General features: G+C 36.5%; 1 protein-coding gene across 12 annotated transcripts in view; it reads right to left on the bottom strand.

The window, feature by feature from the left end:
- Positions 1-14584, bottom strand: part of RPGR (retinitis pigmentosa GTPase regulator) — a 55551-nt gene that overhangs the window by 32048 nt on the left and 8919 nt on the right. For 11 of the 12 annotated variants that reach the window (XM_077889458.1, XM_077889463.1, XM_077889464.1 and 8 more), the window contains exons 7-11: positions 12167-12325; positions 7339-7494; positions 4239-4363; positions 3022-3207; positions 1896-2064 (exon numbers count right to left, since the gene is read on the bottom strand). In XM_077889458.1, coding sequence (XP_077745584.1) covers positions 1896-2064; positions 3022-3207; positions 4239-4363; positions 7339-7494; positions 12167-12325 — 795 coding nt within the window. The remainder of the gene's footprint in view (positions 1-1895; positions 2065-3021; positions 3208-4238; positions 4364-7338; positions 7495-12166; positions 12326-14584) is intronic. The other variant, XM_077889460.1, reaches the window with a different exon arrangement.

Here is a 14584-nt window from a genome sequence, read left to right as displayed (position 1 = left end):
GTCAAGCATCTGACTCTTGATTTTGGTTTGAGTCAAGATCTTGGGGTGGTGAGATCGAGCCCCCATCAGGCTCTGTGCTCAGTGTGGATTATGCTTGAGGTCCTCTCCCTCTACCCATTCCCTACTCACATTCTGTCTCTCTCTCTCAAATAAATAAATAAAATCCTTGAAAAAAATATAGTTTAAGAAATCGGGTCATTATTAAGGTCCTAGTTGTAAATAATATTCTATTCCCATGGCCCACAGTTCTTGCTTTTCCTACCTCAACTTTTGTCTAGGCTCTTGATCCCAAAGATACTAAAAATTATCTGTGCCATGATTCTTAATTCCAGGTGTTCAAATTATCTTAATTCCAAGTCTAGTGCTTATTCTGATCTCTTGTTCCTGGCTTCCTGCCCTGCCCCTACTATCCAAGCAAATGCCCTGTAGTAACATATACACACTACTAAGATACATGAATGCCTATAAACAAAATTACTTAGAAGAGGTATATAATAGCCAAAGAGCTGGGATTACAATTTCAAAGATAAAATGTGTATCTAAAAGGCAGTGAGGTAAAAGTATCAATAATAACCATGACTATAACTATAAAGAGGTTCCTAAAAGTGCTAGGCTCAATGCTAAATATTTTATATACTTTAACTCATTTTAATCTCAATCATTCTCTTAAAGAAGTATTATTGGAATCCCTGGGTGGCACAGCAGTTTAGCGCCTGCCTTTGGCCCAGGGCGCGATCCTGGAGACCCGGGATCAAATCCCACGTCGGGCTCCCGGTGCATGGAGCCTGCTTCTCCCTCTGCCTATGTCTCTGCCTCTCTCTCTCTCTCTCTCTCTCTATCATAAATAAAAAAAATTAAAAAAAGAAGTATTATTAAACTCATTTCAAAGATAGGAAAACTGAGGGTTAGAGAAATTAAGTAACTTTCCCAAAGCAAGTCACATAGTTAATAAATGTCAGAGCTGTCATCTGGCCCCAGATCAATTTAACTCCATACCCCATGCTCTTATTTCTTTCTTTTTTTTTTAAATTTTTTTATTTTTTATTTTTAAGGTATTTATTTATTTATTTATTTATTTATTTATTTATTTATGATAGTCACAGAGAGAGAGAGAGAGAGAGAGAGAGAGGCAGAGACACAGGCAGAGGGAGAAGCAGGCTCCATGCACCGGGAGCCCGATGTGGGATTCGATCCCAGGTCTCCAGGATCGCGCCCTGGGCCAAAGGCAGGCGCCAAACCGCTGCGCCATCCAGGGATCCCTCTTTCTTTTTTCTTGAGAGAGATAGAGCATGTACGTGAGTGGGCAATGGGTAAGGAGAGAAGGGGTAGGAGAGAGAATCTTAAGCAGGCTCTATGCTGGGTGGGGCTCGATTCCATGACCCTGAGATCATGACCTGAGCCAAAATCAAGAGTCAGACACTTAACCGACTGAGCCACTCAGGCATCCCCATGCCCCATGCTCTATACTGCCTAAATGCAAGACTTCACACAGGTCCAGAAGATCTGCATTCAAATTCGGCTCTCTTCATATAAGCTGAATAACTTTGGCCAGGTCACTCAGTCTCTTCAAGCCTTACGTACTTCTCATATCTATCAAAATGAAAAGTTTATAACTCCCACCTATTTCATGGAGTTGCTTCAGGGTTTAAAGGAGATCATGTAAGAGAAGGTATTACATATGTTATACATTGCTCCATAAAAATAGGCTGCTATTGTTACATGGGATTTTTTGGGTTACTGATGATGCTTTGTATTTGTAAGAGTTTCCCTGGACTGGAGCTCAAATGAGACGTCAGTCTCTAATGATGAAGAAAACAACTGTCGAAACACCTTAAGATAAACATGAAAACAAGAGGAATAAAAGGTACACTTTTCCTGTGAGCACACAGAGTTACCTGGTTCTGGCTGCGTGAGGCCCTCCTTTTCAGGTGTCATTTTCCCTGACCAATTACTTGCAGCCATATAGAAAGGAATTGGACTGGGGGAAAAGCAAACAGGTGGCATAGGAATCCCATCAATTGGAGGTAGTGTTCGTGTCATTTGAAAAGAATCAGGTGATTTCTCCTTTAAAATAAACAGGTCAAATAAACTTTTAGATGATGTTATATATTTAATATATAACAGTATATTATAACAGTAACTGCTCCCCAGTTGATAAAAATATTTGAGAGAGAGACTTCAAAGTTGCCCACTGTCCCACATTCATTTTTAAATAATCCCCAAGGATGCAAAAATGTTTTGTTCTGTTATCTCTGAATCTAAGTTGTTCTAAATTTTTAGTTAATTTAGAAGCCTGTTTTTCACATGATGGGGAAAAGCACAGGTATATTTTCTCTGCTTTCTCTAGGAAACAAAAAATTAGTCACAAGACCTAACCAACAACTACAAAATATCGATATTTTTCGGTCTTTCCATATATACTTTTCCAAAACAAAAAGCCAAACTTAACCTTTATACTTCAAAGGGAATATGCTTTGGAACTTAAAGTAACTTTTTTAAAAAAGGAATGTTTGACATTTTCTTTTTTTTAATATAAGTGTCATTGAAATAATAATTTTAAAGAATGAGAACCTCTAAATTTAAATGAGAAAGAACATTCCCTATCTCAAACTAAAGTCTTTATTTCTCTGTTTCCCACATTTCATTGTTTCTAGTGTATAACCTTCCACGGCCCATAAGGTGTAACTAAAAGATAAAAAGCAAAGTAAAAGTCAATCCATCTAGAGTTAAGAAAACAATTCAGCATTCAATATGAAGTGCTTAGATAGGCCTCTAAAAGGATGCTTTGTATCCTTGTGTCCATTCTGTTAAGTCAAGGTTATCCATGATCATTTTAATTTTCTCATTTGTGTGTTTAACAGCTTAACTCTGAATTTGCTTTAAGTTTGTAAGCCTGCAACTCTAACCATTTTATTTAGTAAATCTATCTTTAAAGACTCTTCTTTGATTAAAAAAGAAAATGAGTTTTATTTCCCATTTTCTTTGCAATGCAATGATATAGAACTGGCCACAACTCTATACCCTCTCTCTCCGCCGCACACGTGCTGATAGAGTTTGATGCAGTACAATTCCTGAGCTCAGATTGCTGAGGGACAGAGAAGTTGCTGCAGAGAAGCAAGATTTGTTTATTTCTTTTAACTCCATTTCTTCTGTCCCACCAAGTCGTGGAGTGGCAAAAACTAGTGTGTGACATCCACCACAAGACACCTGCAGCATAAAACCACAGATTAATTGACACTGGTTTCAAACACAAATGGATTTTTAACTATTTTCAGCTACAAATCATTTTCTTAATGGTAGACTTCCTAGGTAGTCTGCCTGCAACCCCCCCAACATACCCACAACACACAAATTATAATATGTATTCTTTAAACACTACAATTAAAAATTAGAACAAGTGTAACATACCATTTTACTTCCAACTTATTTGGCATATTATGTTTCTCCTCACAAGTTAGAAAATGTTATTTTAATTTGGGAGTAATATTAACACCTTGAAAAATTTACCCAGAGAAGTTCTACTTGGAAAAAAGTGATCCAAGAATAAATTAGTCTCTTGGGATAATTATGTCTCCAAACATGAACACTTTTAAAGTTCAATGCTTAAAAGTTCTTAGAGGGAAATGTAAGTGTGCACAATGGTGGTATAATGAAAAATGAAACCAACATTCAAAGGATTTTGAGAAATAATTGATTTTCAACAAAACGCCTAAAAAAACCATTGTATAGTATTTGCAATACATAGATTTTTAGGCAATTTTATAGTGTTCTACACAATGGTTATAAGAATAGCATACTCTGAAACTTTCCTTCATAATATTGTAAAATTATTATGATGATTATTTCAAATAAGTCTCAGTAATATCTAATTCAACAAATATTTAGAATTGATTGTCAGACACTCTGCTGGCTGCTGGAGGAGACAACCAAGCTTCCAGGCATGGTACAAGTTCTGGCTCTCAAGAGACACAGGAAACAAAGCAGGAGGTCAAAGTTAGGGTGAAAAGGACAATGCTCAAAGAAGGAGAACTAGGAAAGGAACAGATCTTCTGAGTGGCCTGATGTCTGACATTTGGCTTTTAGGAAATGGGTATATTGATTAGATATAGCCATGATATTCTTTCATACAAACATAAAAGTACTTATTTTCTATGAAATACTGAAAGAAAAAAATGAAATACTGAAAGACTCAAATATAGGAATATGAAAATGTAAACAGGGAAATGTGATGCCCTTACCAATTGAACTATAAACCTCAAAAAATTAGAGCACAGAGTGGGAATGAACTGATTGGTAGAATTCTCCAGTCCAAGTCCTAATTTTCCATGTCGACCATCTCCAAAAGTATACATGAGACCCATATCTAAAGTGCAAGAAGAAAGAATTATAAAAAGCCTTACTTGTATGGATCTATTTGTAAATAGACACATATATTTACTTACACTGCAATTATAATTTCTCCCTCCAATGCTGCACTGAATTTACTCTGATCCATTGATATCTCCACACTCTCTTTGGTCTCTGTGGTTCTACACATAACATTACGCAACAGATACCCTGAGAATAAATCACTAAGCTGTTGGTGGTTTGTGAACTGGAAGCCCGGTCGTGTGAGGCACTGTGTAGGACAGCAGCAACCCAGCATGAACTATCTCTTTATGTATGCTGTCTTCTCAAGGAGAAGATTTTTGTATTGACCCCCCCATGCTCCAAAACAATCTATTTTTTCCCTCACATCATTGATTACACCAGGGTTTCTCAACCTTGGCACTATTGACATTTGGTGCCAGATAATTCTCGGTTGTGTAGGCAAGGCAAGGGGGCCAGGGAAGGAAAGGGGGCAGAAGAGGGTGATTTCCCTCTAGTCTAGGGATTAGAGAAGGCTTTCAAACTGAAACCTGAAGGATGATCAGGGTTTTAGCTGTAAGAAAGGAACACATATGAAGGCTCTGAATCAAGAGAAAACATAACACAGTCAAGAAACTGAAAGGCAACAAATGTGTCTGGAGCACAGAGGGGACAGTGGTATGAGATGAATCTGAAGAGGTAGGAAGGAACCATATCACAGAGGACCCTGTCAATTCATATTAAGAATTTCTGAACTCTCAAGGGCAATAAATTGAATAAATGTTTTTTTTAAGATTTTATTTATTTGAGAGGGAGAGGGAGAGAACACAAGCAGGGGGAGAGGAAGAGGGAGAAAGAAAGGAAGAAGCAGACTCTCTGCTGAAGACTCTCTGCTGAGCAGGGAGCCTGATGCAGGGTTCGATCCCATGACCTGAGCCAAAGGCAGATGCTTAACTGACTGAGCCACCCAGGTGCCCCTGAATGAATGGTTTTAAGCCAGGAAATGATAAGATCACATCTGGGAACTTCTAGTTTAAAAAGGCAAAGTAATCTTGTACTAAGAAAATCCAAGAGAACTAAAGGAAAAATGATGGGGAATGATAACATAATTCAGTAATGTGTCAAGTTCAAAAATTAATACAGAGGGACCCCTAGGTGGTGCAGTCAGTTAAGCGTCTGACTCTTGGTTTCAGCTCAGGTGGTGATCTCAGGGTCGTGAGACTGAGCCCCACATTGGGCTCCGTGCTCAGCACTGAGTCTGCTTCAGATTTTCTCTCCCTCTTCTTCAGCCCCCTTCCTTGTGTGCTCTATCTCTCTTGCTTTCCCTCTCTTTCGAATAAATAAATCTTTAAAAAATACAGAAAACAGATTTCCTACTAATAAGCAATAGCCAGTATTTAGACCCCAAATCTAGACTCTTATAATTCTTACTATTAGCTATTTATTTCCTTTCTTTATATATATTCCTTATCCTTTTCCCTTCTGACCCTTGATTTCTTTATCCAAATTGCATTTTATTAGGCTTTGTGTTTTAACTTGATTATCTTTAGCAAGAAAAGATAATCTCTGATCCAAGCTACCTGATTGAATTTCCAACTCGAGAGCTTTTTTAAACCATGAGCCACTGGTTACATAATGGAGAACTGGTAAGAACTTACAGATAACTCATTATACATCTCTCATTAGTCCTGGAAGAAAAAAAATTCATAACACCTGTCCCCTGAGGAAGCTTTATGAGCAAAATGCAAACAAAGTTAATGTTCAATTATTTGTGCTAGAACTTCTTTCATCCGGGGGAAAGGCAGTATTAAAGTTTAACCAAATAATCTAATTGTGTGTTAGATGATCCATAAAAAGTATGTATTTCCCATCAATGGCAATTTAGGGTTGATGAAAAACAGCAGTAAGGACAGTGAAATTGACATTAAGACCCTGCAGTAAGGATACATATCAACAACTCTTCTGGGACTATGACTGAATAATAATTCTTTATATTCTATATAGTTCTATTTCATGCTACATTAACAAGGACATTGACACTTGAAAATGGGCAAGTAGTTCTCTCTGAAAGGCTCTTTGGGGAAGAAAGAACAGTGTATGGTAGTATATTGTATTTGCAGATTACTAGTTCCCCCAACTAGATACCATTAGATGTGCTCCATTTAGCAGAAGCTTTTTTAGAGAAAAGGAAACAAATGTAGAAATACCAGTATCTGGTTTATTTCAAAATATTGTATGATTTCTGCCTTTTTAATGCTTTACTTCATTTCTAGATAGAAACGTGAGCTAGAAATAGTGAAATTACTGCCGACTTTTGTCCCACAGCAATTACAATTGTGGACTGCATCAGTTACCTACAGGTAAGTGAGTTATTTCTACGGGAGAATCTTTATTGAGTCCAAAATGGCAGCACCTAGTTTTTGCGTTTGAGAAATAAGCAGTATCTCCCTGGATTAAAGGAGAAGGCACAGAGCAAAAGTTCTAGAGGACCCAGCTATCCACTTAGTGGCCTTTGAGGTACCTTTCTATCACTGTGGAGAAAGTAGCCAAGAGTTACTCCTGAAAACACCTCCTAGCGGCAAAAGCTTTATAGGAAATTACTCAGCCTGTATGTAACTGGGTTAGACTGAACATGGAGAATGTTTTAAAGTTCTTTCTTGTAAGACTTTTCCCTCTGGCCTGAGCAGAGTTAAGAGCCTTCAAACAGGTGCAATTTCAAAAGGAGTCCAGCTTTCTGCCAAAGTATAATACTATGATATTACCTCTGACTTGACTGACTTGTTCTGAGGTTCTAAATCTTTGGATCATTTACACTGATTTGAAATCGAACTTAACTATTAAAAGAGTTTACAACTTTACACTCTGGCATATAATACAAGAATTTCTATCTTCTCCTTTGCTTATGTTAGATACATTCATTCCACATAGTTTTTATTTTGTAGTAAAACATACCCCATTCTATAAATACATAACAGAAATTCTCATCTGTACCTGTTATCAGAGCTGTGTGATTTTCTCCACAGGCAATAAAACTTATTTTCTGATCCTTAATATGCTCAATGGCTTTGGGCACTGAGGTTTCAAAAAGAAAAGTGCCAAGACCCAGCTGACCAAACTGTCCCAGCCCAAAGGTATACACGGCTTTCTCTGAAAGGGAATAAGCAAATTCAAGAAAAAGATTGCAGGGAAGCAGAAACTATCATCGTTATCTAGAAAATCTGTGACATTCAAACTTTTGTGAAAGTTAAGTGCCTTTGAAATATCCATGTAAGAATACCTAATACTTAGGTGTACATTCTCAATGATGAAGGAGGAGAAAAATGACAAGGCACACAATTGTAGAAGTTATGGCATAGGCCTGATTTTACCTTTCATATATAATCATAAAAAGAATTGCTAAAGACACATCAGCCAGTGAACTACTACCTAACATGTCCTTATAATTACCCCTCAGCTCTTCAAAAAAATAGCAACAACTGTCATTAAGGTAATTCCTTACATTGCCTTAAAGAAAACAAATGAGTAGTGTCTCCTACAGAAGAACTCCTTACTTTTCAAAAACAGTTTAACAGAGTAATCTATTTTGTAAAACAATCTCAGAGGTGAATTTGCATGAGAATTAAAACTCATTAAAATTAAAATTAAAATTGTAGATATGCCTGATGTATTCACAGGTAAAGTTCCTTTACTAGGAAGTACAATAATAATGAAAGGAAGGACAAAAGCTTTTCCTTTATATTAATATTTTTAAGTGACTCCAAAGGACCTCCAATAATTTAGTAAACATTAACTCATACGTTCTTGATAAAAGGAAAAGCACAAAAACAGGATAAATGAGTGGTGACGAAAGGGTCCCTATAGACACATACTCTGGCTGGCCCTGAGTCAGGAACCATGGTCTCCTTCTCCAAAGTCCTGCACATCGCCCCTCCATGCTACAGGAGGAAGAGGAAGAGCCAGAGCTTTGGATTCAGGCAGGTGTCCAAACATCCATTATTACTAGCTGTGGCAAGCAGGCCAGTTACCTAAATTCTGTTAAGTCAGAATTCCCAACAGAGTTGCTGTGAGGCTTACCTGAGAAAACATTCAGGTAGATTTTAACACGTAGGACATTCAGTTGTAAAAGCAGTTTTCTAAAAAGTAATCAACTCATCTTATTCTGACAGTGGAGGATGCTGATGAACACCTATCTACTGTCATATGGTTTTACATTTTTCCTGTCTGATAACATTTACTTCATAAACAAGATGGAGAGTTGATACTTCTTAAAGAATATATGCTGCATCAAGGATATGAAGCCAAACTGAGGTTATGGCAAAAACAGATCCTTATTTTAGTGTAAAAAGTACCACCTCTTAATTTAATTAATAATCACATGGCATGTCACCAGTTTTGAATGTTAGGTTAATAATAGAATGCTGCGTAAATGAAAACAACTGTCTATCTCTCTGGCCAGTGATCAGTCTAGGTTGGGTGGGCTGTCTGAGATGGGACTGTGAAATGAGGCCACTAGGGCAGCCTGAGTCACGTGACAAAAGTTTTGCTCCTTATCCTATTGGGTTCACTTTCAGGTACTTGTTTGGTTAGCAGTGATAACTGTTTCTACTTAAAAAAAAAAAAAATGACCTAAGACTTTTTTTTTTTTAAACCTAAGGACATTACATATAACAACTAATACAGGGACGCCTGGGTGGCTCAGTGGTTGAGCATCTGCCTTCGGCTCAGGTCATGATCCCGGGGTCCCGGGATCGAGTCCTGCATTGGGCTCCCTGCATAGAGCCTGCTTCTCCCCTGCCTGTGTCTCTGCCTCTCTCTGTCTCTCATGAATAAATAAAATATTAAAAAAAAACAACTAATACAATTTTTGGCCTTATCACTTTTGTGATATTTAACAATGTAATTCGAGGTTGACAAATAATATCTTATTAGGAAAACAGATTTTATTAGGTGGTTTCATATCAATATCATTCTGATTTTTCAGAATACATTTGATTTCATGACTACTAACTTGTTGCCCTGTAGAGATCCTGAGTTTGTCCAAATATAATCTAGAGAAGTTAGGATAAATTCTTATTTTTTCCTGGGGATCCAGATTTCATTGTGGAGCCCATCTTATAACCAGGACTTTCTTGGCTTTTGGTAACACTGTGGATGACATACCAGATTACAGCTACCACTCTGCCTCACTTAGTGTATCCCACGCTCCAAGCTGACACTTTCTCAACAGCAGTCCACTGCTTCCTCAAGTCTAAGGAGAAACTAATCAACTAGTAGTTGTATTTTCTAACCTCTATAAAGTCACGTGGAAATACTATGTTTTAAATAAATCCATTGGCAATGAACTAATTTAAATGATCTCTAAAGTATTTTAATGAATGGTACCCAAATGGAATTTAAGATCAGAGTTAATAGACAAAAGGAAAAACAATGCTAGGGAGGATCCCCATAGAATCATCTAATCTAAGCCCTTTCCTTTAGTGAAGGGAATGATCTAGAACAGATGGTTAGCTATTCTTTCCTTTAGGGTTTTGCAAAGTATTCTATAACTCTTAGGTATTCAATTTAGTACTTAATCAAACTGATAACCAATATGTGCTTCATTCCCATTTCTTTATCATTTACAACAATTTCTGTCTACATTGTATTTTGAAACACAGGTTTCTCACTAGGGCTGGCTCATAATGAAGCTCTCACAGTTCCATGGAGAAATGCAAAAAAATAGGCCAAGTAGTAAATTTTCCATACAGACAAATGTATATAATTTAAGAGAGTGTCTTTTACAATAAAACTGAGAGCTTTTTAATTTTTGTTTTGAAATGACCCCTTATTTATGATATAATAGCAAAAAGGCTGCATTTTTAATGCATTGCCCATATTTAGCCAAATGCAAATACAGAAGATTGCAACCATCTGTTGGTCTTCATACTCTTGTCACAAAGTTAAAAAATTAAAATAGAAAAACTTTATTGGTCTGTGAGATCCCAAAGTCTGCAAAAATCCAGAGAGAATAATTTCTGGCAATATAGTTTTTAATCTCAAAATTAAGTCCACAGAAAGCTAAAAAAGTCTATAATATTGCAAGAAAATATCACACTTCAGTACATTTAAAATTTTTAAGTATAATTAAAAATATCATGGATTATCTGGGTGTCATTTTATGCAATGGTATTTTACATATTTGAATGACATTATTATTATACAATTAACAGTTGTGTCCTTTAAAATAACATTCAATCACCTAATAAATTCTATAATGTTTGTATAAACTAGAGAAAATACAGAACATTTAAAGGTTAAGTTGAGTTTCTGCCTACAGAATACATTTTCAGATAATTTATAAAGATTAATTTCTGGGGTGCCTGGGTGGCTGTCACTTAAGCATCTGCCTCTGGCTCTGGATGATCCCTACTCAGCAGGGGGCCTGCTTCTCCCTCTGCCTCTCCCCCTGCTCCATCTCTCTAATAAATAAAATGTTTTTTAAAAAACACATTAATTTCTAAGTTTAATTCATAGAATATTATTAAAAATATATGAAAATTCATTTTGTTAGCAGAAATTCAAAGAAATCTTAAACCTCAGAATTATTTCCAAATTTAGAGTGGAGGCCTTGAAAAAAATTATTTCTAACTTGGAAAAAGATTCCATCTGGGAACTGTAATTCTGGGAAACCACCGCTTAATAAGCATGACTGAGACTAGAACAAAAAGCCAAGGAAAAGCAATCGAAGACAGGAAAATCTAAGGATAAAATATCACTCAATCAGCTTGCAACATTAAGTAATCATCTGAGAATTGGATATCATTCAAAATTTGCCTACAACACTGCTAACTTTGGGTTACTGAAGATTAAGTGTGACTTCAGGAACTTTTAATTTCCTTTTGACTAAAAAAATATAATAATTCACTAACTGTATTATCTGTATGCTACTCGCCTTAAATAAATCTAATGCTGAACAAATTTGGGGGCAGTAATTTAGCAAGCATATTAATCAACTAGTATGTATATTTTACCATATTGACTAAAATCCTGAAAAATGACATGTCATATCAAATATAAAATTTGGAAGGCAAAAGTGACATTGCTATTAAGGTTCTAACTTTCTTTATCACCAGTAATTTAAAATCTTAACACTTTTTGATGAATTACTATAATAGGATATAAAAATTACCAAGAAATTACCAACTTTTACATTGTGAATATCACAAAGGAAAGAATTATTAATGTCATGTAGGAAATAGCATGAACAGGGAAAAGAAGGTATTTCAGAAAAAATGATATCAATTTTAGATACACACATATGAGGAAAACTCCTTGAAAACAAGCTACAAACGTTATCTGCTGCTATTAAGGTGTTAAGATTATTAAAATGTCCATTAGGTTAGCAAAAACAATTCCACACGATTGTTTTCTACTTACAATTTTCTTTCATAGGCCAAAAATGTGTATTAACTATGGAAATAGAAGATGGGAAATAAAAGATGGGGATCTTAATGAAAAAAGATGTAAGGTCAACTCGTACGAGGTATCCAATAAAGTCAAGCTCATAGAAGCACAGAGTACGGTGGTGGCTGCCAAGGGGAAAGGGTTGCAGCTAATCAATGGGTATACAGTTTCAGCCATGCAAGGCAAGTTCTAGAGATCTGCTGTACCATATTGTGCCTATAGATGACAATCCCACATTATAGACTTAAAAATCTGTAAAAAAGAGTAGAACAGATGTCAAGTGTTCTTATCACAATGGAAGAAAGGAAGTGTAATTTTTATTTAATTATTAGCCATCACAGAAAGCAGGGGATGGAGCAGCAGGCTCCACACGTACCTGTAAGAACCACTGTGTGCCCTCCACCACAAGCTACTTGGACCACCTTCCCGGGAATTCCAGGTACCGGCTGGGGCATTCTGTGGTTGACCAGCAGCTGATTGGGAAGACCTAACTTTCCACACTCCGGTTCTCCAAATGTGTACAGTTGTCCCTCTGCTGTTGAAGGAAAAGAACAATGATCAAGGACGACATAATTATGGACAAAATACTAGTTTTGGGGGTCCACATTCTTATTCAATAAAAAACTTAGAAAACGACAACTTGATCAATTATCCTTTCTTATTTTTATTGTATGGTAAGGAAATACAGCTAAGATTTTCTTTTCCCTTTGATTATGCTAATCCAAAATCTTTATGAATTCATGACCATTGCTACTAATGAACTAGAAAATGACTTCAGCTGTTTTGCATAGCAACCATCTTACTTCTTCTACTTCCTTTTATAGTAAAGCAAAATGACTAGACATTAAGCCCCCATTAGGACATGGATTTTTGCTTTGTTTACTTTGGTACTCCACGAACATAGCAGTATCTAGTATATGAAATATTTAATGAATACTTGTTAAAGAAATGAATAATTGATTTTATGAAACTTGTTTTAGAGAATGCATTTATGTGTGAATATGTTGAGTGAGCCTTAAGATAGCAGATTTTATTCAATTAGTGCCACTTCCTCCAGAAAGATTCTCTTATCAAGGAATGACATCTCATCACTGTCTTGTCCATTCCAACACTACTAACTTGCTTCTGTTACTATACATATCACACTATGACCTTCTTAAAAGCAGGAACTCTTTAAAATGCATTTCTATGAACCAAATGGAGTTTTCTAAGGCAGGAATTTAAAAACCTTTGCATATATATAATCTAATCTGACACAAAACATATCATTCATGTGAGGAAAGAGGTAACACAGTATATCTGGTTATTATTTGCATGTCTCCAAGAGAACCATGATTGACCACTTACCACCCCTGGGAATGTGGCCCTTGGAGTGTTCTTTATGTTAGTGATTGATTTTATTTTGAAACCCGAACAATGAATTAGGCCAGCTTGGATTCTTAGGGTTGCTTTGCACAACCATCAATATTGATGATGTACATTTGGTTGCATTGTTGAGGGACGGGAGTTTCAGTTGCTGATGACTAGTTGCTAGTAGGCTATGTCTACACAACCAGCGCCCTGAGAATAGAGTGGGCTTCTCTGGAAACATAAAAGCCAAAGACCCTGAGAATAGAGTGGGCTTCTCTGGAAACGAATGTAGTTCACTGCCAAAGACAAAAAATGTCCTGTGAAGCCTTGGAAGAGGAAGGACTAGGAAGTGTATGCTACATTTCCTCTGGAGGACACAGATCTCCCTTCAGCTGTTTTTGCTCTTAGCTGTGAGTATAGCCTGCTGTTGAAGCTTGAGCATCCTTCTAGCAAAACAGAAGTTAGGGAAGTTGTGGGACATCCAACACACATGGTATGCACCACTTCTTAAAACTTGGGTCAAATACTACAAACCCAGCTCTACTGATTTTCTGGATTGATGGCATAGAAAATGAAGTTTTCTGAACCACAGCTTCCTATATTTAGCAAACACTGGCACAGAAGTGATCTGTCAGCACCCTTCCTCTTTTTCCCATGCTTCCTGCCTTTTGTATGAAAGGAGTTACTAAGTCCAGATGAGTTTCTTTCCATTTTTGTCTATAAATTCCTGCTGCTCCTGACATCTTAACATGGGTGAATTGTATGCTATATGAGCTATATGTTAATAAAGCTGGTTTTGCATATGTCCTTTGACTTTCTTTTAAATTTTAATTCCAGTTAGCTGTTATATTAGTTTCAGGGGTACAATATAGTGATTCAGCACTTCCATATAACACCTGGTGCTCATCACGACAAGTGTACTTCTTAATCCCCATCACCTATCTTACACATTCCCCACTTAACCTCCCCCCAACCATCAGATTGTTCTCTATAGTTGAGTCTCTTTTTTTCCCTTTGCTCACTTGTTTCTTAAATTCCACCCAATAAAGCTGTTAAAAGCCATAAATACAAACAAAACAAAAAAGCTCAATGTAATGCCTGTTGTCTACAATGAGTAATTCCCTGTTTTCCTACTGAATTTGGCAGTTTTATTAAAATCTAAATATAAGACAATGCTTTTGCTTGGGATTTTTGTTTTTTTCATTTGTGTTTTTTTGTTTGTCTGTCTCATTAACAAAGTGAGCACAGACTACACCAACCCCAGGAGCCTGAAAATTGCCAATAAATTGGTGGGTAGCATTGTTCCAAGGAACATAATTAATTGTCCATTCACTCACTCCCTCATTTGATGATATTTATTATTAGTTTGTTCAAGATACAAGCTGATACAGCAGTGAACAATGCCAGCTGAGTTGGAGTTTGCCCTCTCTTAGCACCATGGTGC

The sequence above is a fragment of the Canis aureus genome, chromosome X (genome assembly GCF_053574225.1).
Source record: "Canis aureus isolate CA01 chromosome X, VMU_Caureus_v.1.0, whole genome shotgun sequence".
NCBI classification, from domain to species: domain Eukaryota; kingdom Metazoa; phylum Chordata; class Mammalia; order Carnivora; family Canidae; genus Canis; species Canis aureus.
Note: the sequence above shows the minus strand (reverse complement) of the source record. Positions and strands in the feature narration are given on the sequence as shown.